A 25,664-nucleotide genomic window follows, 5' to 3' on the forward strand; every position below is an offset into this window, starting at 1 on the left:
TGTTGGTGAGTGCCGTACCTGGCACTCACCAACTGCAAGTCCACCGACAAACACTGGCATTTCCCTTCTTCGTGGCTTTACTGTGCCAACCAACCCGGTTCTATTTTCAATCAAGAACTTAGCTAGCAATGGACTTGTATAGTAATTATCTGTGTATAGGATGTGGCCCTTGTTCATCCATGGTGCCATCAGTGACTTCACCACACTACCCGAGAATCCATGTTCGTCGTTACCGGGAATGTCTACATCGCTAGCTGAATACAGAATCATGTGTAACACGTATCCTGTTTCACAGTCACACAGTACAAAAAATTTCAAGCCAAATCTGTTTCGTTTTGAGGGAAAATACTGTTTGAATGAAACACATCCTTTGAATAGTATAAGGGATTCGTCAATCACCAGCTTCTGTGCTGGTACGTAAAAATCTCTGAATTTTCCAATCACCTCATTCATATAGTGCCTCACTCGCCAAAGTCTATCCTCCTCAGTCCGGTCCTCATTAGTTGCAAAATGCACACACCTGAGGAGTATCTGAAATCTGTCTCTGGACATATATTTCCCGAAGAAAGGTGTTGGAATAGTCAGATCTTTGCTCCAGTAATCTGTGATAGCGTGTTTGACACAGTGTTTCATCAACATACATATTGCAAGAAACACATACATTTCCCCTATATTGGTGTCTTTCCAACGTTGCAAGCGTGAAAATTCTGATATATCTTTTCTAATGAGATGAGCCGCATGAAGGTTCGTTTGGTGTACAATATATTCAAGGGGCCTCGTAGCCTGGTGGATAGCGCGCAGGACTCGTAATTCTGTGGCGCGGGTTCGATTCCCGCACGAGGCAGAAACAAATGGGCAAAGTTTCTTTCACCCTGAATGCCCCTGTTACCTAGCAGTAAATAGGTACCTGGGAGTTAGTCAGCTGTCACGGGCTGCTTCCTGGGGGTGGAGGCCTGGTCGAGGACCGGGCCGCGGGGACACTAAAGCCCCGAAATCATCTCAAGATAACCTCAAGATTCCATGAGGGGGCTCATCATAGAATGCGGTAAAATAATCACATTCACTCATATCATCATTATCCGGGAAAAGATCTGTAATCCCAACGTTTTTATCATCAAAGGCAGGAATTCGGGGAATAAAACCAGCACCATCACTCCACACTAGTACACCTGGTGTCCTGCGAGACGCAGGGGGACGCAACAGGGGACGCAGCAGAGGCACTACGGCGAGGAAGCGATGCACCCCGTGGACCAGGAGCTGAAGCCCGTCTACGCACAGTACGGCCGCTACCTGCACGTGAGGTAGAGGCACGTGAACATGAGGCTCTTGGTGCCACATGTTGTTCCATGCGGTGGCGCTTGGCTGGGCGATACACTGCTGACGCGACAAAATCTCGCCCAGTAACACCACTGGTACTGGCACCAGGCTCGGTAACACTATGTTCTGATTCCACTTCACTAAAACCAGAAAAAGAGTCACCTTCCTCTGACTCGTCATCGAAAGTATCCTCAGACTCTAAATAATCACAGGAACTGTGTGGCTGAGGGAATATTGGGGTCGACGCTGGCCGAGGTGGCATGGGTGAGGGTATAGGCCTCGCCATAGGAGGCGGCTGTATCTCATATTCACTGTCCGTGCTATCAACATCGGTCAATTGGGTGTAGTCTTCATCAATATCAGTCATCAAAGTCACTTTCCTCACCATCGGAAAATAATTCACTGGTTATTTGCTCTTGGGTGAGTGATTGTGTGGGGCGTGCCCAAGAAGCGTTCGGCAATGCGCTCGACATGGTGGCTGCCGGGTAACTGAGGCCTCCCAAGCGATAGTAGCGTGAGCTGGATTTTTTTTCAAAATGGCGGCTGTTTACTATAGCCCCTAGGCAGTGTATGAGGACCCCCTCTACCCCGCGGGCCTTTCAAATCGTGCTCGGTACACCCGCGCATCATATGATGCGATGCGCAATTTACTGCAAGTCGGGCAAAGCATCATATGATGCGATGCGCAATTGAAGGGTTAAACTGCTGAGGGTTTGCCTCCGGTGACTTATATACAAGGACAACAACTACATTTAGGAACTCTATTTTGACTATCAGCACTTCCACCATATCATTTGAGGTGTTTAGCAGCTCAGTACAGATGAGTGTGTCTTTGATGTAGAGGCTGATCCCACCCTGAAGCCGGTGTTTCCTATCACATCTGAAGAGATTGTACTCTGAGATCCATATTTCACCATCAAGATAGTCCTTTGTGTGGGTTTCCGTTAGGGCTGCAAACACTGCATTTGCCTCATGGAGACCATCTATAAAGTGAACTTTGTTGGATTTGCGTGTTTTTATACCTGGATGTTGGCAAATATAAATGATGTTATCGTGTTAGTGGAAATGCTGGATGCTTTACTTGGTGTTAATATCTGAGGCTCTGGTAAGGAGGCCACTGTGTTTGCGTCCTCTCTAGCATTTGACCGAGTTGGTGGTAGAGTCTGGTCATTTTTAGCCATTCTTCTCCTCCTCCTCTTGCTAAAAAATTATCCCGGTCGATGGAGTAGTGGCTGTTTTCATAGTGGTAGTCTGTCGGTTTTATTCGCATGGTACCTCTTATATGAAAAGCTGGACATTCAGCATTGAAGCACTCTTTCCTGTCCAAAGAGTTCTTGCAAATTTCTGGGTGAAAGAATTCATAGCTTTTGGTACATTTACATACGTCCTACTACATTACATACGTCCTACTGCCATAAAAAAAAAAAAAAAATCTCTAGGTGAACAGAACCAGTCGCTATGTGTATATCAGACAGCAGCACAGTACCTCGCGCCCCAGCCAGCAATGAAACTACCTCCTACCCAAGGGCAAACAGGAGTAAGAATCACCCCAGCTGAACCCCAAAGGCAGGCAATCACCAAGCAGCGACAGAACCACATGGAGATAGCTGCTCCTGAACGGGTCAAGGAAGATAACCCTAAACTGCAAAGGCAGTACTTATGGGGCACCTAGGGAAGGTAGCCCTAGGTGCATGCAGCCCCAGTACTCTTGTGTTACTCCTGGCTCACACACCACCAAAACAGAGCAACAACACCGCTAAGCAGCACTGCGCAAAGAGTGTAGCCAGAGCGATCGACCGTTCACCAACATAACAGCCTGCGAACTGAGGACAGTTGCCGGCGTGGAGGTTTGGGACACTCCCTCCTGGAGAGGGGGGTCCCAGGGTTTGTTTCCTTATTTTTGATTGGGGAGTTCTGTTTCCTAGTTCAACTTTCGGTTTACAATTTTTGACCAGCAGTAGTTTGTTTTGGAATTCCTGCCTTTCTGGGGTTTTTGAACCCTGGTACATAGATGGCAGACAAAGACTGCTTCCAATTACACGGGGGTGTCTTTAGGTCAAACCCAACGATCGTGAGAAAGGCTGAAGGGACATCCCCAAAGGAACCGGAACAGCCGATGAAGCCAAACTCGACCAAGCGGGTAGACCATCATCGCGAAGTTCAGGCTCCCGCACAAACCCTCGAGCAACCACCGAGTGACCCGGGAGCCCCCCAGAAACAGGTGCAAGTGGGACCGCAGCCTGAGGAGAGACTCCGCAGGAAGAGACAAGGAAGCGGTCCAAGAGTCCCACACAAGACCCAGCCACGACCGAACCTGCGAGGATACCAGATGGAACGTCCTCCAGTTCACCAAGAACCCCAAAACTGGCGAGCTGGGATAAATCCCTGGCTAGCAGACACCTAGACCGGCTGGAAGCCCAAACCAGCCAGTCGTCGAGGTAGGCCAACACCCAAACAACAGAAGCAGACGGGCTACGACAACCCACGTAAGGCGTGTGAACACGCGAGGTGCCAGATTCAACACGAACTGGAGACAACGAAAGCGGTAACCTCGATACCCCACAACAAAACCGAGCCAGTCCCTAAACCCCGGATGAATCGGGACATGCAAATAAGCGTCCCAGAGGCCCAGGGACAACATCAAAGAACCCGGCTCCAACAGGAACCGAACTTGAGACAGCGTAGTCATCCGAAAGGAGGGGCAATGAACCCAGGGGTTCAGACGGGGCAAGTCCAGAATGAACCTCAGGTCCGCACAGCCCCGTTTCGGCACTAGAAACAGACGGGAAACCCATCTGAGGGACGACGTTGTTTCGACGATGCCCAAGTGAACCCACTTCAAAATGACTCAACGGAGCGCAGAAGAAGAGGCCTGCCTCGCCAGCCCCGAACCCCTCGAAGGAGGAGGGGCCCCCCAATGCCATTGCAGGCCGAAGGAAACGACCCGAAATGCCCACAAATCATGGGACCAGGCGTGAGCGAACAGCGCAAGACTCTCCCCCCCATCGCCCGGTCAATGGGGCGAATAGCTCAAGCCTCCTCCCATCGCCGCGTGGGAAGGACAGAAAGAATGTGAAGCCTCCAAAGCAAAAATAGGATAGTCCGCCAGCCAGGACAACTCTGGAACCTCATAACGAACCCAGATAGAGAACAAATTCCCAAACTTGAAAGACGACGGATCCATCACCGAGGTGTAATCCAGGGCACGCAGGAGGTAAGATGCCAGGGCAGCCGGCACCGTAGATGGTTGCATGTGGGAAGCCGAAAACCTCCGGAAAGACGGGACCAACGCACCCGAGGGAACACAGAACCAAACCCCGAGAGGGGCCGATGCCAAATCCAACTCGTACGCAGGGGAGGGAAAAGAGAACCCCACTCCTTGTAAAAATAAGCCCCTTTCCGAGAGAAAAACCCAGGCGGGGTCCAGCGGGGCCCAAGGTCCCCAAGTCAGCCACTCCCCAGTCCCAACATCCCCCCTCCTCGGGACCCAGGGCCGAGTCATCCCCCAGAGCACTGCCCGCCAAACACACACCGAAACTACGTCGTTGGTACAACGTTCGAACAAGTTTTAACACTTCCTAATCAGTTATAACAACCAATATAGCAAGTTGTAACTACGCTCTAATACTGTAACCCTGTGATTATCCGGGATTCAAACATCCGGAAAACGCCCTTATATGGCCAAAATCGTGATCGGATAAAGTTATCACAATATCCGGCCAAAATGGCCACAGGAACCAGATAAAAGCTGGTTTGGCCGGATGAATATTCGGCCATACCGTATTAATCCCGTCTGTGGCTCTAGACGCATGGTGGAGGAGGGGGGGTGGAGGAGGGGGGGTGGAGGAGGGGGGTGGGGTGGGTGGGTGGTGTTGGGAGGGTGGGAGGGGTGCGTCGGAAGGGACCACCTGGGTACAGGAATTACCATTAATTTTAGAACACTTAATCATAGCCAAAAACAAATGAAATACTAGTAATTATGTAATAACAAATAAATAAGTTTCCTAAAAGTAATGTGCACAGGCTGAAGTTTCCTTCAAAAATATTGTGAGTTTTTTCCTCCTGGCGGCCTACGTAACGTGCTATAGCTGCCCCACCCCAAGTGGACCCGTCCAACACTGGTCAACCCATGTGCGTCCGTCCCTCGTGTTATACACAGTGCTGCTCCATTAGTGAAATATTTTTTTTAAATAACTTTTTTATTTTCATAGTAACTTTGAACATTTTTGGCCAAGACTATGTCTGGTAGCACCATCAATCGTTCTGGAGGTGTTAAGAGGAAGAAGGTTGTCCTAGCAATTAAAGACAAGTTATGTGTTGTTCAACCAGTGAGGCGTCACAGGCAGCCAAATGCCTTCAACAAGTGAGGCGCCACAGACAAGCCAAGCGCCTTCAACAAGTGAGGCGCAAGCAAGCAAGCGCCTTCAACAAGCGAGGCGTCACAAGCAAGCCAAGCGCCTTCAACAAGTGAGGGCATGCAAGCGCTTCAACAAGTGAGGCGCATGAAGCGCCTTCAACAAGCGAGGCCTCACAGGCAACCCAAATGCCTTAAACAAGTGAGGCTTCAGCAGCTGGTAGTCAAAACTAACTTTGCTTAATGAACTGTACAGTAATTTTAAGTGTTAATTTTAGTGATGTGTTAGTATAGGTTACATAAATTGTTAAGAATTCTTAACTTCAAGATGTGTGGCATCAATCAAGAAGACGAACACCAACAAGGTAAGTTGAGGTTTCTAGTTGAATGTTTAATAATTATATGTGGCAAGGCAATTCAAATTATGTTGTTTGTAGTATAAAAGTAGTTGGAAATTGTCACTTTTGGACTCGTAGGTGAAAAAGTACCATTATCCGAAAAATGTGATAATCCGGCTGGGGGTCCTTCCCATATAGTCCAGATGATCGAGTGGAGACAGTACGTCATAAACACGTTAAGCTAAGATGTAACAACTTTATTACAAGTTGTAACAAGCAGAAAATAGAGACAGTTTTGGTTTGTGTTTCCAGAGTGGACCCTAAAGAAAAAGCCGGTGGAGCCGAGTAAGCCGAACCGAAGAGAGCCCACTGGTCAGACCCAGAGGCTTCGGCAGGGAGAGGGTGTCTGAATGCCTCCGTCGCCACACCGGAAGGGGCATCTCCCGAAACCCAAGACCATCTAAAGCCTGCCCCGACTCCGAAATCCTTAGACGTTTCAGAGCCGGAAACAAGGGAAGGGAAGGGGGGGAGGGGGGACCAGGACGCAATACAGTAGGGGAAAGGACGAGGGGGGTGCGGACTGAACCAAGGTCGAAGCGATCCCCACCCCCAAGTCTGAGTCCCTATAAGCAAAATGGGGCAGCCTCGGGGCATCCAGGTGAGCAACCAACCTAGCGCGTTGCAACAACCAAAAAGAAGCATGTAATGCCTGCGCCGCCTGTACCCGTAGAACATCATCTTGAGACTGGGTAAACTGAGTCACTAGCAAGCAACAGAACTCGCACGACTCCGGGTCGAAGGTGTCACCGACCCTACAGGCAGCGGGACGGTAGCAAAAACCGTGAGGGTCACCCTGAGTCAAGGGGACCGAGCAACCCTCGAACTAACACGAAGTGGGGGGGGGGGGGGAATCCAGGGACATATTCATCGGACCCACTCGCCCCCTAGGGGATTCCCAGGTTCCTGAGCGTTTAACAGAAACTCACGCCCAGGTAATCCCAGGCAGAGTACTGCTAACCGGTGCCCAAAACTAACAAACAACTGTCTAAAACTGTTCACCAGGGACGTGTACAATCACGGGGACCTAACAGGGGGATTACCAAAATAGAACGGTGCACAGGTCAGGCACAAAAAACGAGGAAGCAAGGCAGACCCCCCTACAAGGCAAAAAGAAAAAGAAAAACAAAACCCCACAAGAGGACAACGTACCCCAAGGAACAGAGCTGGCCGCTTTAAGTGGTGAAAACAAGCTGCGAAGTACCCTGCGTCCCATCAGTGCAAACTGCCTCTTACCCTAAGGTAAACCACGAAGACAAAACCCCTAAGCACCCAAAGAGCAGCCAAAAATCGAGCAGTAATCCGGCCTAGGAGAGGCAGACCCTAAAGAACTTGTGGAAGGTAACCCCAAGCTCCAATGGCAGTACTTACAGGGCACCTAGGGATGATAACCCTAGGTGCATGCAGCCCGAGTACTGTAGAATAACTCCTGGCTCTCGCACCCCTTGAAGACAGCCACCACACTCAAAGCACAGTGCTGGAAACGCTGGAGCCAAGCACACGACCACTGCCTCTAGCATCAGCCTGAAAACTGACAGGTGGATAGCTGGCATGGGGGGTCTGGGGGGCTTCCCCTTAGCTACGCAGACAGCGGCGCGGCGACATGTGACGTCATGCTCGTTTGCTTGTTTCTTTTATGGGAGTTCTATCCACTTGTTCGACTTTTGGTAGCAATATTTTCGCCAGAATAGGGGTTTGTTTTGGGATGCTTACCTTTCTGGGTGCCTGACCCGGTCGATGGCAGACATAGAATGCTTCCAACTACACGGGGGGTGTCTATAGGTCACTGCTCCCCATGCCTCTCTGAGAAGGCTAGATTCTGGCTCGTGGTCCCCGGTAGGCCCACAGAACTCCATACACATGACTGATGCCAAAATCTAACATTAGCATATCAGCCTAATAAGCTCCAGGGAGCTGAAGGGACTCCCCCCAGAAAAGTAAGAAAAGCAAAAAGAATTTATTATTTTTATTTTTATTATTATTATTATTATTATTATTATTATTATTATTATTATTGTAGAGAAAATCCATTGGAGCCATGATGAGGATTCGAACCTATGCGGTGGGTGTTCGCATGCAGGCACTCTAGTCAACTAAGCCACAACATGGTAAAAAATGTGTCCTAGTTGACTATGGCATGGGAACACCCACCGCATAGGTTCAAACCCTCACCACGGCTTGTACAGATTTTCTCATTGATACATCACATTAGTGTGATTACTCTCTGAATTATTAATAATTATGAAGTACATATAGCAGGGCAGGTAGACAAATTCCACACAATTTTTCTGATATAACAAAGATCAGGGAGAAGACTGAGCCACTGAAAACTTAGACAGATCAAGTAACTGGTAATGAGAACTTTATATTATGCCTACAGCTGAACAAATCTATGTGGGTGGTGAAGAGGGCAGGTGGACAAGTTTAGTGGGTACCAGGGAGGATGTTATTAACTACTGTATTTGAAAAATTTAAGCCAAACTGGCTCTAGGGCCACTTTATCTAGGCCCAGGGCTAGACAAAGTGTTTGCCAGGGTATGTAAGGCATGTAAAGAAGAGCTTAGTAAGCCCTTGTCTAATATGTGTATGTGTGTACAGTAATTACCTAAGTGAAGTTACAGGATGAGAGCCAAGCTTGTAGTGTCCCATCTTCCCAGTACTTTTTCTCATATGACGCTCTGAAACTACTGACGGTTTTGGCCTCCACCACCTTCTCACTTAACTTGTTCCAACCGTCTACCACTCTGTTTGCAAAAGAAAACTTTCTAATATTTTTTTGGCAGTTTGTTTCCTTAGCTTGAAACCGTGTCTGCTTGTTCTTAATGTTGCTGGTTTCAGGAATTCCTCCTTGTCAGTTTGGTCGATGCCTGTTAGAATTTTTGTATGTGGTGATCATATCACCTCTTTTTCTCTTATCTTCTAGTTAAGGCATGCTTAACCCTTACACTGTGCAATATATATAAATGTAGATGATTTGAGAAACAAAACCGGAACCGCGCAATACATTAATAGCTGTTTTAGTGTCTGGTGCCTTAATTTAAATGCCCCGCGTGGGATAGGGGTAACTATAGTGCAGCCACAACTGGCAGTTGACAGACGCCACCTAGAAAAAAAATTGTGGCCAACATTCCTGGGTGTGAGAGCTTCAGTACTGAGTGAGCCACCAAGGCTGATGCACACCACGAGCGTAGCTCTCATCCTGTAACTACACTAAGGTAATTACACAGCATGAGCTCACAGCACTGCTGTTCAGCTTGTGACCACAGCATCGCCTAAAAATGTCAAAATATATATGTTCATGCTATTATTTAGCGATGATAGTATTACAGAAGACCCCTGACTGTGATAAAACTGACCAGGATTCTGATAACAGCAGGATTGTGGTGATATTTAGCGCTGTGCTCCATGGTGGGAGGAGTAACGTTGAGGGAAGGAGGGAGGTGGCATCATCTCCTGACTGTGTGTGGCCACCTTTTATAGACTGGACTTACCACACCACCTTAGTGGTTCACTGTGGTGAACACAAATGTAGATACTTATATATAACGTGTGTATAGAGGGTAATAACAGCAATAGGAGTATGTTGGGAACTGCCATTTTGGTGAGGGAGGTGCGTTGTCTGCATGACATGTCTTGTCATTTACTGGTGGCTACTATGGTCTTTGGCCACCATACCAGCTTATTTGTATAGGTATGGTGAATAAAACATGTTGATACTTATATATAGTGTGTATATAGTGTAATAACACCACAAACAGTATTGTTGGAGGAGAAATATTAATGTCTGGCCTTGAGGGCGGCCGCCACCAGCTGACTGTATGAGTAGCTACGTCTTATTGTCTTTATTCAAAATACAAGCTTAGATGTACAGTTATGGTGAACAAAACATGTAAATACTTATATATAATGTCTGTATATAGTAAATAAATGCAAAAATAGTATTGTGGGAGATAAATGAGGGCGAGTGAAGTGTTGAGGGAGGGAGTGAGGGTGACAGCGAGTGGCTGGCTAGTATGTGGCAGTCACGCCTCGTTGCATTTTGACTCACAATACCAATTTAGTAGTTCGAAGGGAAGTGGCCCTCAACTGTTCCTGACATGAGAGATGACTTAGCTCTGGTATGATTTTTGTTGCCCGGTGTAGCACCTTCTCCAGAGAAGCTATGTCTTTCTCAAGATGAGGTCTCCATGCCTGGATGAAATACTCCAAGTAGGGGGTGCACCAGAGACTTATATAATTGAATGACTACTGTCTTTTCCTTGAAGGTAAAGGTACGCTTGATTATTCCCAGGGTTTGGTTTGCTTTTTTTTTTTACTCCCACTCCCACTTGTGCAACTTTTAGTGAATGATGGATTCTGACTCCTAAGTCCTTTTCTTCATCTTTCTGTTGTAAGGTAGTGCTGTCAATTTGGTAGTGGTGACGTGGATTGTTATGCCCCCACATGCAAGGTCTAGCATTTATTGACATTTGAGTTCATGTAGATCTCTTTAAATATATCTCTATAAATCAAGGAGGGCTGAGTGTGCAAGCCAGATCAATAATGCATGCAGTCTTCTGGCTGGGGTTACCAAAGAGGGCTGGTGGTAGTTGCAGGCTCACTAATGACATGTATGCATTTTTACTCACAGGGTTAAAAACCCATGGAACTCCTTACCCTCAGAAGGTGTAAATACCAAAACTCTTGTTAAATTTCACAATCCAGCTGGAAAAATACATCAGGACAATGGGGGGATCTCTGAAAACCATCAGCTTACTGTCCTCATCGAGGCCACTCTAGTGTCAGTGGCTCTCGCGTAAATTCAGATAAATTCAAGCAAACTGTACATCTCACTGATGCTATGAAGGAGAGACAATTACAATTACCACCCTCCCTTCTGCCCTCTCCACCCACTAAAATAACAAACTGTACAACATTACACTTATTGAAGGAATATGTACATAAATAAGAACACATACGCAAAGTAACTCTCGTCGAGAACTCTAGCCTTTTCGTCAGTACCATTCTTCATTTCTGCAACAGCAATACCATTTTCCGAGGCCCTGCGCTTCTTGGTCAGAGGTTGGGCTCCCTCCATCCCAACACCAGGGGCTGCCATGACTGCTGCTTCCACCTCAGACATTGTCCCTAAAATAAAAGTTAAAGAATACAAACTCTGCTATTGGATAAGCATTAGCAACTTTAAACAGTATATGAAGCTCATAGAAGTTTCCTGATCTCTGGAAATTATAACCTTAAATATGTTTAATTCTCATCATCAGAGGACAGGTGGCCTATACTTAGGTTTATCAATCCCCTCTAGGCCAATTACTGACCTTTCCCGGGATGCGACTCGCCCCACGTTATAGAATGTAGAACAGGAGAAAATAGGCCACACACAAACTACAAATTATGTGAAAATCTATAAAGAATTCTGATAAAAAAAAAAGATCTAGGGGCTGTTTTGGATAGAAAACTATCAACCAAGAACCACATAAAGAACATTGTGCGAGTAATGTATGCACCGCTCTCCAATTTCAGAATCACCTTTAAATACAGTACATGGATATTGAAATATTAAAGAACTTGTTCACAACCTTTGCGAGACCAAAATTGGAATATGCAGCGGTTGTATGGTGCCATATCTCAAGAAGTACAGTACATTAATAAACTGGAAAAGGTGCAAAGAGATGCAACTAAATGGCTTCCAAGCTATGAGAGGCTAAGGTGTTATATGAAAGCTAGAAGATAAAAGAAAAAGAACTTTTGAAAACTGCAACATCAAGAACAAAAGTAAGGGTTTAATCTAAGGAAATAAAGCTGTCGAAAAAACATCAGAAAATTTTCATCACCAGGGAACATGGCAAAAAGGGCAGGGAACGTGGCGTAGGGGACAGGGAACGAGGGACGCAGGGCTGGGAAAGCAGCGTAGGTGGCAGGGAAAGCGGCGTAGGGGGGCAGGGAACGCAGTGTAGGGCAGGGGAAACACGGTGAAGGAAGGGGAAACATGGTGCAGGGCAGGGGAAACACGGTGTAGGGCAGGGAAAACACGGTGAAGGGCAGGGGAAACACGGTGTAGGGCAGGGAACGCAGTGTAGGGTAGGGAACGTGGTGTAGGGTAGGAAATGCAGCATAGGGGGTAGGGAACGCAGCGTAGGGTAAGGAACGCAGCGTAGGGTAGGGAATGCAGCGTAAGGTAGGGAACGCAATGTTGGGTAGGGTTGGGAACGCAGGGTAGGTTAGGGAATGCAGTGTAGGATAGGGAACGCAGTGTAAGGAACGCTGTGTATGGTAAGGAATGCTGTGTAGGATAAGGAACGCTGTGTAGGGTAGGGAAACGCTGTGTAGAGTAAGGAATATTGTGTAGAGTAAGGAAGGTGGTGATGGATGTGGATGGGGTACCTGGCAGTGCCAAGGTAGTGAGAGTACTGTAGTTACACTAATAAAGAAAATGTTCACTGAAGAGTGTTATGGTAGTAAAGGTTGTGTGTAGTGATGAAGACAGGATTTAGTAAAGATGATGACGATGACAACAGTCGAGTGTAATTAGGATAGAAAATGAGTTTCGTTGAAAAGTACATGTACAATTTAACTGTACCCCTTGACTTGTTGAATAGGGTCTAAAACCTGAGAAATGTATGTACAGTACCTTTTTGTTCCATCTCTACTCTTTTTTAATCACACCCAACCCAAGCCAACATTTCCTATCCAAACTGAACCAATGAAATTATCCTTACCGAACCCAGCCCAACCCATCCAAATATAACCCAACCCAACCTAACCCAACAAAAATAAGAGTAAAAAGTTGTGGTGTATGTAGCAGTCCTGGTAGTACAGTTGGATTCATTCTCGACTCACAATCGTGAATTGTGGATTCCAATCCCGGGAGAGAGAAAGAAATGGTCGGGAGTGTTCCCCCCATCAACTAACACTCCTATTCACCTAGCAGTAAATAGGTACCCAGGAATTAGTCAGCTTGTTGTGGGGTTACCCTGAGGTGTTTCCGGGGCTTAGCGTCCCCGCAGCCCGGTCGTCGACCATTCCTCCTCGTCGCTGGACTGGTCAACCAGGCCGTTGGACGCGGCTGCTCGCAGCCTGTCGTATGAGTCACAGCCTGGTTGATCAGGTGGTTGCCCTAACCCTCACCCAACGCAGCTTAACCTAACCCTACGCAGCCTAACCCAACACAAAAGTATATATGGTGTGAACAATTAGAACATGAGCCAGTGAACACTGCAACATTACGCAACAAACAAGGTGATCCATCACTGATCAAGAATAACTCGTAACACAACTGTATTGCTTGGAATCACCAGGTCTCACCAAGACTCACCCAGGTCTTGCAAAAGACTCGCCAAGAGACACCAAGATTTCCCAAAACTCACCAGGAGTTTCCAAGGTTCACAGCCCACACCAGGACTCACCATGGCTACACCAGGACTCACCCGGGCCACACCAGTACTCACGGGTCACACCAGGACCCCACCAGGACTCACGGGCCACACCAGGACTCACGGGCCACACCAGGACTCACAAGGACCCCACCAGGACTCACAGGCCACACCAGGACTCACGGGCCACACCAGGACTCACGGACCCCACCAGGACTCACAGGCCACACCAGGACTCACAAGGACCCCACCAGGACTCACGGGCCACACCAGGACTCACGGACCCCACCAGGACTCAAGGGCCACACCAGGACTCACAAGGACCCCACCAGGACTCATGGGCCACACCAGGACTCACTGGCCACACCAGGACTCACGGGCCACACCAGGACTCACGGGCCACACCAGGACCCCACCAGGACTCACGGCCCACACCAGGACTCACAAGGACCACACCAGGACTTACCAAGACTCACAGGCCACACCAGGACTCACGGGCCACACCAGGACTCACAGGACACACCAGGACTCACCATGACTCATGGGCCACACCAGGACTCACCAAGACTCACAGGCCACACCAGGACTCACGGGCCACACCAGGACTCACGGGCCACACCAGGACTCACGGGCCACACCAGGACTCACGGGCCACACCAGGACTCACGGGCCACACCAGGACTCACGGGCCACACCAGGACTCACGGGCCACACCAGGACTCACGGGCCACACCAGGACTCACGGGCCACACCAGGACTCACGGGCCACACCAGGACTCACAGGCCATACCAGGACTCACGAGCCACACCAGGACTCACAGGCCACACCAGGACTCAACAAGACTCATGGGCCACACCAGGACTCACCAAGACTCACAGGCCACACCAGGACTCACCAAGACTCACGGACCACACCAGGACTCACGGGCCACACCAGGACTTACTAGGACCACACCAGGAATCACGGCCCACACCAGGACTCATGGGCCACACCAGGACTCACGTGCTACACCAGGACTCACAGATCACACCAGGACTCACGGACCACACCAGGACCCATGGACCACACCAGGACCCACGGACCACACCAGGACCCACGGACCACACCAGGACCCACGGACCACACCAGGACCCACGGACCACACCAGGACCCACGGACCACACCAGGATCCACGGACCTCACCAGGACTCACGGACCACACCAGGACCCACGGACCACACCAGGACTCACGGACCACACCAGGACCCACGGACCACACCAGGACCCACAGACCACACCAGGACTCACCAGGACTCACGGGCCACACCAGGACTCACGGGCCACACCAGGACTTACTAGGACCACACCAGGACTCACGGGCCACACCAGAACTCACCAGGACTCATGGACCACACCAGAACTCACGGACCATCCCAGGACTCACCAGGACTATACCAGGACTCACCAGCCACACCAGGACCACACCAGGACTCACTAGGACTCACCAGGACCACACCAGGACTCACGGGCCACACCAGGACTCACGGACCATACCAAGACTCACCAGGACTCACGGGCCACACCAGGACTCACGGACCACACCAGAACTCACTAGGACTCACGGGCCACACCAGGACTCACAGGCCCCACAGGACCACACTAGGACTCACCAGGACCACACCAGGACTCACGGGCCACACCAGGACTCACAGGCCCCACAGGACCACACTAGGACTCACCAGGACCACACCAGGACTCACGGGCCACACCAGGACTCACGGACCACACCAGGACTCACTAGGACTCACGGGCCACACCAGGACTCACGGACCACACCAGGACTCACGGGCCACACAACCAACACCAACCAGTGGTTTGAGTCAAGTGAGCCCTCAGTGAGGGCCAGTTGCCCCTCATTACCCTCTCATTACCCCTCATCCTCACCCATAATTCATGACCCAACTAAACTAACCTTAAAATCCTTGTCTATAAATCCCACGGGATTTATTATATGATGGCGGGGATTTTGTTCATTAATCCCCCCCAAAAATGTCCACGTGGGGGTTTGTTTACATCCTTGAGGGCAAGCTTTTTTTGTATTTAATAATAATATTATTAATAATAATAATAATAATAATAATAATAATAATATTTTATTTAGGAAAAGTACATACATAGATGCAGTTACAAACATTCTGATTGATGTATAGATAGATGTATAGATACCATACCTAAAGCCACTAATACATAGCGTTTCGGGCTAATTTCGTGTGTAATGTATGGTGTATTTTTGTATTATGTAAAGAACCTCTATTACATAATAGAGACTTACATATAGTGTGTATGTGTGTGCGAGTGAAATAATTGAGATAATCAATTGAGTCTCCATTAGCCAACGTGACAGTTAATTGGGAAAGGCGGGGCCCAAGAACTATAGCACCTCGAGGATGTGGGGGATAAATTAGTTTAATTATCATGGAGTACAAGGATAATTAACACTAATTTGCCCTAATTAAAACAGAAAAAAACCAAATCAATATATTATTTAAATGCTTCTAAGGCTAATTAGTTCATTCATAATTGTATACAGTGGCTTTATAATCTTACACATTGTATTATATGTAAGTAATCACTGTAATTAGTAATTGATATTATATGTATTTTACATACATAAAGATTATTATTAGATATAAAAAGCTATTGAGGGAACTCACGTCTCTATACATGTTCTTGTAAACATGAATAATAATTGAAAACATGAATAAATAATAATTCAAATAATATATTTTGATTAAATACACTTTCCCTTATGTTAGCTAAATCTATTATAAATAAGCAAGACATCTATGAATACAGGTTTTGAATTTGAATGAATATAATATAGAAATATAGGCAATGTTTCAATGACTTTGAAGGAATGTCAAAATCCACCTCGATCAAATTATCTGGACACATTTAATAGGGGGGGGACCTTTAACAAGCCGACGGCCTCTTGTCCCCGTGGAGGCCACTAGAGAGAGCAGCCTTCAGGTAAATTCAGGTCAATTCAGACTATTGATGGCCGGAGTCTAACCGACCGACACAAACGGTTGGGCTCCAGCTCTTGAGCCGCCGCGTCGTGCCGGACCAAAGGATGGAAAAAGGACAGTATATTATCATATATACACGTTTGTTAAAGCAGCTTCAGCGAGATATGAGGAAATAGGAAGAATATATACGTATATATATATATCCGGGTGAGAGGATATATGAGGAAGAAAATTGGATATTTTGAAGAAACTGGAAGGACGAGGCCGCTGATGTGTTGGTGGAAAATGGGCGGTTTACTGTGGTGTGTTGTGGTGGTGGTGGGCAGCTGCTGGTGTGTGGTGGTGGAGGGCAGCAGCAGCAGCGTGGTGGAGGGCAGCCACAACACCTTCAAGGAGGAGCTGGTCATCCGACCCTTGACCTCGGGTCACGTGTACTCGCACTTCCAGTTCACCACCGCCTGGGTCACCCCAGAGATCTCTAGAGCCATCACCGACTACCACGACTTCGGTGAGAGTGTGGGGGGGGGGCGGTTACCTGAGGTGTACCTGAGCTCCGCTCGAGGGGTGGGGGGGGGGAAGAGACCCCCTCGACAAGCCACCGGCTTCCTGTCCCTGTCGAGACCACTCGCTCGTGGGGAATCTTTTCTTTGGCTTCATGTCGCTTTGTATGCAAGAAGCCTCGTCAATTGGTTTTAAAATTCAAGCCTAACCTAACCTAACCTAGCCTTGTCTAACCTAACCTAGCCTAGCCTAGCCTAGCCTAACCTAACCTAACCTAACCTAACCTAACCTAACCTAGCCTAGCCTTGTCTAACCTAGCCTAGCCTAGCCTAGCCTAACCTAACCTAACCTAACCTAACCTAACCTAGCCTAGCCTTGTCTAACCTAGCCTAGCCTAGCCTAGCCTAACCTAACCTAACCTAACCTAACCTAACCTAACCTAACCTAACCTAACCTAGCCTAGCCTTGTCTAACCTAGCCTAGCCTAGCCTAGCCTAACCTAACCTAACCTAACCTAACCTAACCTAACCTAGCCTAGCCTTGTCTAACCTAGCCTAGCCTAACCTAACCTAACCTAACCTAACCTAACCTAACCTAACCTAACCTAGCCTAGCCTTGTCTAACCTAACCTAACCTAGCCTAGCCTAACCTAACCTAACCTAACCTAACCTAACCTAACCTAACCTAGCCTAGCCTTGTCTAACCTAACCTAGCCTAGCCTAACCTAACCTAACCTAACCTAACCTAACCTAACCTAACCTAGCCTAGCCTTGTCTAACCTAACCTAACCTAGCCTAGCCTAACCTAACCTAACCTAACCTAACCTAACCTAACCTAACCTAGCCTAGCCTTGTCTAACCTAACCTAGCCTAGCCTAACCTAACCTAACCTAACCTAACCTAACCTAACCTAACCTAACCTAGCCTAGCCTTGTCTAACCTAACCTAGCCTAGCCTAGCCTAACCTAACCTAACCTAACCTTGCCTTGCCTTGCCTTATATATAGTTTTTAGCCACTCAGAAGTGAGCTTTGTCAAAATGCTTTTTGTGTATGATTTGATCTATATGTGTTTTCTGTTTCCTGCATTTCATCAATTGATTAATATTGTAATTTGAATTTCCAGTGACTCAAATCTCGGAGTAAATCTGAATGAATTCCCATTTGAGTTTTTTTATTCTTTTTTTAATCCAAAAAGGATGTTTAATTTACTGAGGTTTGTGGAATCAAAATTCCTAAAATTTGAATTTGCTCATTTTTTTGGCATTCCCACTAAAGAATTCAGCAAAGTTGAATATCGGGCTAACTTGAATGGGGTCCCATATACAGGAATTCAGATTACTGAGCGTAGACAGTACAATATTTTAGCTTACAGGGAATATTTCTTTTTTTCACTGCAATAACTGTGCAAGAAACGGGCCGAAATGTTTCGTCCCGGCCGGACACGTTTAATTGCAACATTATCAGTCGGGTCAACCCATGTATTGTATTCCAAAAATATGCAACCATGTTGGAATAGAAGAATGCCCAACAAATACAGTTGAAAACATCTTGATAACTTATTCATCAGAAATTATTTGTCACCTCATATATTTATAGGTTAGATTAGGTTTGGTTAATTCCAACATGGTTGCACATTTTTGGAAGACTGTACATGGGAGCCGGTCGGCCGAATGGACAGCACGCGGGACTTGTGATCCTGTGGTCCTGGGTTCGATCCCAGGCGCCGGCGAGAAACAATGGGCAGAGTTTCTTTCACCCTATGCCCCTGTTACCTAGTAGTAAAATAGGTACCTGGGTGTTAGTCAGCTGTCACTGGCTGCTTCCTGGGGGTGGAGGCCTGGTCGAGGACCGGGCCGCGGGGACACTAAAAAGCCCCGAAATCACCTCAAGATAACCTCAAGATGGGTTGACCCAACTGATGCTTGGGTCAGATTTCAATATAGTTTGGAACGGTGCCCAACCACTTGGACGGTCGGGGATTGAACCTGCACGACGCTCTACTGTCGCTCTACCGTCCAGCCCAAGTGGTTGGTGGAAAAAGCTGTTCTTTTAGCAGGCTTGTTTAATGACACAAAATTCTATGCTTACTCCAACATCATGGAAGGTTGCCAGTGTAGTTCCAGTTGTCAGACACATTTTAGTAGCTATAGTCAGGGCTGTCTTCCCAGTTGCCAAGCATTTCATTAGGCAGTCCACGTGGTACAGTGATAAGACACTCGCCCGGCGCTTCACGAGCGATTTTTCCTGGGTTCGTATCCTGGCCGGGGAAAATTGACCGGGCACCAATCCTTAACTGTAGCCTCTGTTCACCCAGCAGTGAATGGGTACCTGGTCAACCCGTTCTCGCACTTGCTTACGGTCAATATTGGCTTATTTAACAAGTGCATATGTGACATACTAATTGATTGTGAATATTTTAGTTTAACTTGAAAACCTTCATAGAAAACACCGACCTCACCTAACCTTCTTAGTATGTTAAGATAAGCTTCTTATTGCTTCTTATTTACAATTATTACTTAACTTATCAATGGTATAGGTTAAGTAATAATTGTAATTAAGAAGCAATAAGATGCTTATCTTAACATACTAAGAAGGTTAGGTGAGGTCGGTGTTTCTATGAAGCTTTTCAAGGTAAACTAAAATATTCACAATCAATTAACACTTTCGCGCTTTCCGCAAAGGTCACTCAGCCAACCGAATGTGCGCGCAGCGTTTTTATCGCTTAAGCGTAAAAACAAAAATGTGTATACTCTTTTTACTCTTCTGACCTTAGTTCTCATGCTACGTATTTCATTTTGGTACCAACGTGTTCGCAATAAAATTCTCTAGAAGAATATCAGTAAAAAAAGTCACGAAACGTATAGGGATACCAGCACCAAATAAATAACTACGAAGATGACTCGCCGTGAGCGCCCATCAGCAACAAAATGTTTTTACTCTTGGGATTGTAATCACCTCCACACTTATTCTACAGCGTTAATTTTGGTATCAATGGACTCGCAATGAAATTCCCAACACGGTGATATGAATATAAGCGTAGAATAATGATGCGGCCCGCCCGCAAGAGTGTGGGAAGTTGTGAAATTGTTACCCGGTATCGGTGACGGGACGACGCACGGCGCTTTGAAAGTTTATACTTATTTCACTCTCATGACATTAATTTTCTATGTACGTCATTCATTTTTGTGTCAATGTGTTCGCAATAGAATGTTCTATGTGCCCATAGGTAAAAAATATCAACAAAGCGTAAGTTAGAATAGCGCCAAATATAAAACAACGCTGGAACATATCAGTGAGCGTCAAACACACACGAAATGTTTTTACTTTTGTTATGTTTGTCAAGTTTATACTTGTTGCACACAGTTATTTTTGGTTGTATATTGATCGGAATAAAATTCCCTAAACAGACATATGCATATAATACATGATATGGGGGAAGCATTACCAGTATAAACGGCTAAAGTCACCCACCTGCAACCCGTTTGGGACAAAATACCATTTGATCGAAGTTATCCACACCTTTCATGAACTTATTGTACCATGCAGCCTAGTGGTGAGAAAGAGAGCCTCATAGCGCGCAGTTTGAAACAAACCCAAAGTAAATCGGATAGAAATTGAATTTTATACAAATATTTTAAAAGAGGACTCAACTTTATGTCCACTATGCGTTAGCGTTAGACGAAACGGGACGCGCCGGCGCGTCCAGATAGCGCGAAAGTGTTAATATGTCACATATGCACTTATTAAATAAGCCAATATTGACTAAAGGCAAGTGCGAGAATGGGTTGACCTGGTAGCTAAACGACTTTGTGTGTCGTATTCCAGGGAAAATTAGGATTAAGGACCTGCCCGAAATGCTGTGTGCGTTAGTGGCTTTACTAGAATGTAACAACTCTTGTACTGTATATATAAATAAATACAAATACAATACTACTTTTGTTACAGAATTTTCACACTATGACTTGTTTCCTCGTGCATTTGGAGAGATAGTGGAACGCTACCATGTGAGAGAGCTGCATCTCAGTTTGACTCAAGGACTGTGGAGGCACCGCAAATGGGGTTACCCCATCGTTGATGCCCCACCTGGTGCTCAGCTCTGGGTCTGGTTTAATCCTACGACAGACGAGTAAGTTTTTGCTATGATATATGAAGTACTGTTGGTTTATAATATATAATATAGCAACCCGTCCTCTTAAAAATAACGTCACTTTTGGCTCGTATGCGCGCTATGGCCAAATTTGGACGTAATTTGAAATGAAATCGACTCGCAAAAGTGATGTACTGTCCCATTTTCAGTTTGAGTCATCCGGCTTACTCGGTAAGGTTAGAAGAGAAAACTTTCAATTAATGTTTTTCATAACGTTTTGAAACTTTATGAGAATTTCCTGCCCACCTAACCTATTAGAGGATCCTTAACTTACTGTTGTTGAAAAAAAAAAAATCCCAAATTTATTTTCATTTTTTTTCATTTTCAAATTATGTCCACTTTCGGCCATACGGGTAAACGACCAAAAGCGACGCTATTTTTAAGAGGACAGGTTGAATATAGAGCTCTTTATTTATGCTGACATCTGAAATGTTTTCTAGGAAGAATATTAAACTTTAAATGACTCGCCTAATTAAGTCCTTCATTGTGGCGCACATAAATAAAATAGTTTGCTAAACAAATATACAAAATTTTGCATTACATCTCGGGAGAAACTTACTTCAATGCCGTAGTGCTTGAATGAAAGTGGAGGAAAGCCCCAATACATGTGTAAGTGTATTAAAAACCAAATTTTTGGTTGTAACCTACATCCTTTCTCAAGGTGCTATATACAATGTTCTGAACAAAAAATGCAAGCTCCTGGAATCTTGTTCAGAAGTTCGTATACAGCACCTTGAGAAAGAATGTAGGTTATATCCAAAAGTTTGTTTTTTAATACAATTACATATGTATTGGTCTTTCCTTCAATTTTATTATGTGTCAAGTACATAAGGTAATTGCAGGTAACAATTAAAACCATTTAAGGATTAATGATTGTGTTCATGTACTTTGTATTCCTCAGCTTAGACCAGACATGGAGAGACTTGGTGAATGCTCTCAGTGGTCTTGTTTGTGCTTCATTGAACTTCATTGACTCGACAAACACCGTCTCTCCGGAACTTAGTTACCGTCCTCAGGGTCTCGCTGAGCAGTGGTGAGTTAAGATATGATCAGTAAAACACTATCTGAATAATCTTATATTTCAGCATTCCTGGCAAACCACTTGGGCTGGACGGTAGAATGACAGTTTCACTTCATGCAGGACGGCATTCAATCTCTGACCATTTAAGTGGTTGTGCACCATTTGTTCACCTCCCATCCCATCCCAAATCCTTATCCTGATCCCTTCTAAGTGCTATGTAGTTGTAATGGCTTGGTGCTTTCTCCTGATCATTTGTTCATTCAGCATTCTTGGATTTGGGATTGTCTGTTAAGAAAATCATTCATCATAACAATGCATCATCTGTGAGGAAATAGAGACTGTACCGTGGGATCAAACCCACGTTCCTCGACTCCTCAGGAACGTGCACCACAGACTGTGTAACACCATAAATGTGTGTTATTTAATATTTTACATAAAACGAGAGTCAAGTCACACAGCATATTGGAGGCGCCAGGGTGTCAGTCCTTACCAATTATAAAATCACACATTTAAAGACTTAATGGTCGCAGGTTGAGTAGGGGTCAGGTCATGTGAAGTGACCTTGCTTTCTGCTAAGCTGATAATTGCAGTCGATTGGCTGTGTTTCCATCAAGCAAGCCGCTGTCTAGGTTGGGTAGGGAGATAGCCAGAGGCTATCTTCTGGTAGGCGGAGCTTAACTCCCGGTTCCCCCATATATACCCGTGGAACTGTACATTTGAGACACTGAGGACAGCGATAACTAGACCGCTACTCCAGAGAGAGGTTCCCACAGCCAGACTAGGCCTGTCCCAGGCCAAGTGGGGGGACTCTTATCAGCTGTACCACCCCCCTTCTCTACCAAACTTGGTCTCAGAGACTTTAGTGAATGAACTGTAAGGTTGTCATATATTGTGTTTTCCAATTTATGGGTTGTGTGGTGTCCAGAGGCAGTCAGCCGTAGGTGCTCTCAATTTCTTGTGTGGTGACTCAAATTTGCGTATTATCTTTACATTCAATTATCAGGTGATAGGGTTGAATTATGATACCCATATGAGTGCATATGCAATGGCAAATATATAATTGATTAACTCACTTTTTAAATTGCTTTTAATTGTGACCCCCTAGATCTTGTATAATAAAAGCTAGAGTGGAAAGAACTCTGAAATTTTATATCTTAAAGATTCTGGTCTATATGATTTCCACGCTTACATATGATAGATGATAACACCAGATAATATTGTTGTGCAGACAAGTTCCATTCCTTGTCTTATGAGTAACTAACTTGAAGGGATGATGGCAACAATGTTCTATCTCTCTACTATTCTAGCACTCTTACTTTCTACTCTTCTACTTTCCTCCATGATCTCATTTTCTCCCTTTCATTCTAAACTCTCCCTTTACCCTGACCACTCTTCCTCACTACTCCCTTACTCCTCTCTCACCCTTTCTTCTTCTTTTCTTTCCTTCAATTTCAGATACGTTACAACTGAACCATGATCAGTTTAACTACCGTTATCACATGGACTCAGTATTTTCTCTAGATATATTGCATTGTGATGTTGTGCATGTTTTATCCAATTTGACCTGTAATGCAATGGATAAAAAAAATGGCAAAGTACTTTTAAGTATTTTAATTAATATTTTTCAGGTATGCTGGTAATTCTTCATACATGCGTTACGCTGCTTTACCACGTGAGAACGTATGCACAGAAAACCTTACACCCTGGAAGAAGCTATTGCCTTGTGACATGCAGGTAACATTGCTTCATATACTGTATTTCTAATCAAATATAAATTGAGTTGAACTTCATAAAAGGGTATGATATATTTATTTTAATACTTTGACTCGGTAATGACGCAGCATTGCGTCATTTCCGGCGGCAAATTGGCGACGGTTTCGGGAGGGGCGCGCCGCAGTTTTGGACATTATATGAATACACACTGTAGGGAATTTCATTGCAAATACATTGATACCAAAATGAAAGACCTTGGACCAGAATTGAGGTAACAAAGTTGAAAAGAGTATACCCATTTTATTGCTCTTTGTTAGCGCTCACTGTGGTAACGCACCGTCACTTTCTCTGTTTGCTGTGGGTGGGACGCCGGGCTTTTGGACTTTATATTTGCATATGCTCCTGTAGGGAATTCTATTGCGAACACAATGACACAAAAATGAAAGATCTAGGACGAGAATTGAGATGTCCAAAGTGAAGAGAGTGTACACATTTTATTGCTCTTTCACGCTCCCGGGTAACACGCTCTCACTTTCTCACTTTCTTGCCGGGCTTTTGGGGTTTATATGCATTTAGTCCTATAGAGAATTCTACTGCGAACACATTGATACCAAATTGAAAAACCTAGGACGAAAATTGAGATGACAAAGTTGAAGAGAGTATACACATTTCGGTATGACTGCACTATTGTAATGAGAGGCGCCTTCAGGTGGTGCAGCGCTCTCTTTCTGGTAACTTTCATCTTGTTGGCGGGTGGAGCGCGCCACTGTTTTTGACATTATATGCATATATTCCTGTTGGGAATTCTATTCCGAACACATTGATACCAAAATGAACGACCTAGGACAAGAATTAAGGTGACCAAAGTGAATGGAGTGTACACATTTTATCAGTCTTGCGCGCTCCCGGGTAACACGCTCTCACTTTCTCTGTTGCAGATGGTGGCATTTGGACTTAATATGCCTTTAATCCTGTAGAGAATTCTATTGCGATCACAATGATACCAAAATGAAAGACCTAGGACGAGAATTGAGATGACCAAAGTGAAGGGAGTGTAAACATTATATCGCTCTTGAGGCACGCTCCCGGGTAACACGCTCTCATTTTCTCTGTTTGTTGCGGATGGTACGCCAACCATTTGGACTTTATATGCCTTTAGTCCTATAGAGAATTCTATTGCGGACATATTGATACCAAAATGAAAGACCTAGGACAAGAATTGAGGTGACCAAAGTGAAGGAGTGTACACATTTTATCGGTCCTGCGCGCTCCCGGGTAACATGCTCTCACTTTCTCTGTTTGTTGCGGATAGTACGCTGGGCATTTGGACTTAATATGCCTTTAGTCCTGTAGAGAAGTCTATTGCTAACACAATGATACCAAATTGAAAAACCTAGGACGAGAATTGAGGTAACGAGTTGAAAAGATTATACACTTTTCAGAATTGCCACGCGCTCCCGCGGAATGCCCAAGCCCACCCGGGGTAGTGTGGAGCATGCATGCATGCCCAGAGCATCAAAGTGTTAAATACAGTGCATCCTCACTAACGAACCCCGCTCTTTCGAATTCCTGGATGATCCGAACAAAGCGAATTCGGCACTAAATGTTCAGTGGAACATAAAAATGTTCGATTAAGCGAGGATTGTTCGTCTAAGTGGTCACCGACACCGAGCCTCAGAGGTGGCTGTCATCAACTAGGACTCACCAAAGTGTAAACAGTTATACTGTACAATGTTTTATTGTACTTACCCATTGTTTCTATCAAAAAGTTGTTGAAGGATGATAAAATGGTGTCAGGAGTCATTGGTAGTTGTTGTCAGGGGGAAAGTGGTGTCAG

General features: G+C 45.7%; 2 protein-coding genes across 6 annotated transcripts in view; one reads left to right on the top strand and one right to left on the bottom strand.

Moving 5' to 3' along the window:
• Positions 1–15,503, bottom strand: part of LOC123770789 (protein arginine N-methyltransferase 6) — a 63,450-nt gene extending 47,947 nt beyond the window's left edge. Inside the window, exons 1-2 of one of the 5 annotated variants that reach the window (XM_045762948.2) lie at positions 15,389–15,503; positions 11,025–11,193 (exon numbers count right to left, since the gene is read on the bottom strand). In XM_045762948.2, the coding sequence (XP_045618904.1) occupies positions 11,025–11,188 (164 nt within the window). In that variant the 5' untranslated portion in view covers positions 11,189–11,193; positions 15,389–15,503. Of the gene's footprint in view, positions 1–11,024; positions 11,194–13,531; positions 13,557–14,921; positions 15,032–15,155; positions 15,348–15,388 lie in introns of those variants that run through there. The other 4 variants (XM_045762956.2, XM_069324542.1, XM_069324541.1 and 1 more) reach the window with 4 other exon arrangements.
• Positions 15,504–16,472: 969 nt separating this feature from the next.
• Positions 16,473–25,664, top strand: part of PIG-T (phosphatidylinositol glycan anchor biosynthesis class T) — a 28,811-nt gene continuing 19,619 nt past the window's right edge. The window contains exons 1-4 of the mRNA XM_045762923.2: positions 16,473–16,953; positions 20,892–21,072; positions 21,995–22,126; positions 23,743–23,848. Of these exons, the coding sequence (XP_045618879.2) occupies positions 16,665–16,953; positions 20,892–21,072; positions 21,995–22,126; positions 23,743–23,848 (708 nt within the window). The 5' untranslated portion in view covers positions 16,473–16,664. The remainder of the gene's footprint in view (positions 16,954–20,891; positions 21,073–21,994; positions 22,127–23,742; positions 23,849–25,664) is intronic.

This window comes from Procambarus clarkii, chromosome 14, assembly GCF_040958095.1.
Source record: "Procambarus clarkii isolate CNS0578487 chromosome 14, FALCON_Pclarkii_2.0, whole genome shotgun sequence".
NCBI lineage: Eukaryota > Metazoa > Arthropoda > Malacostraca > Decapoda > Cambaridae > Procambarus > Procambarus clarkii.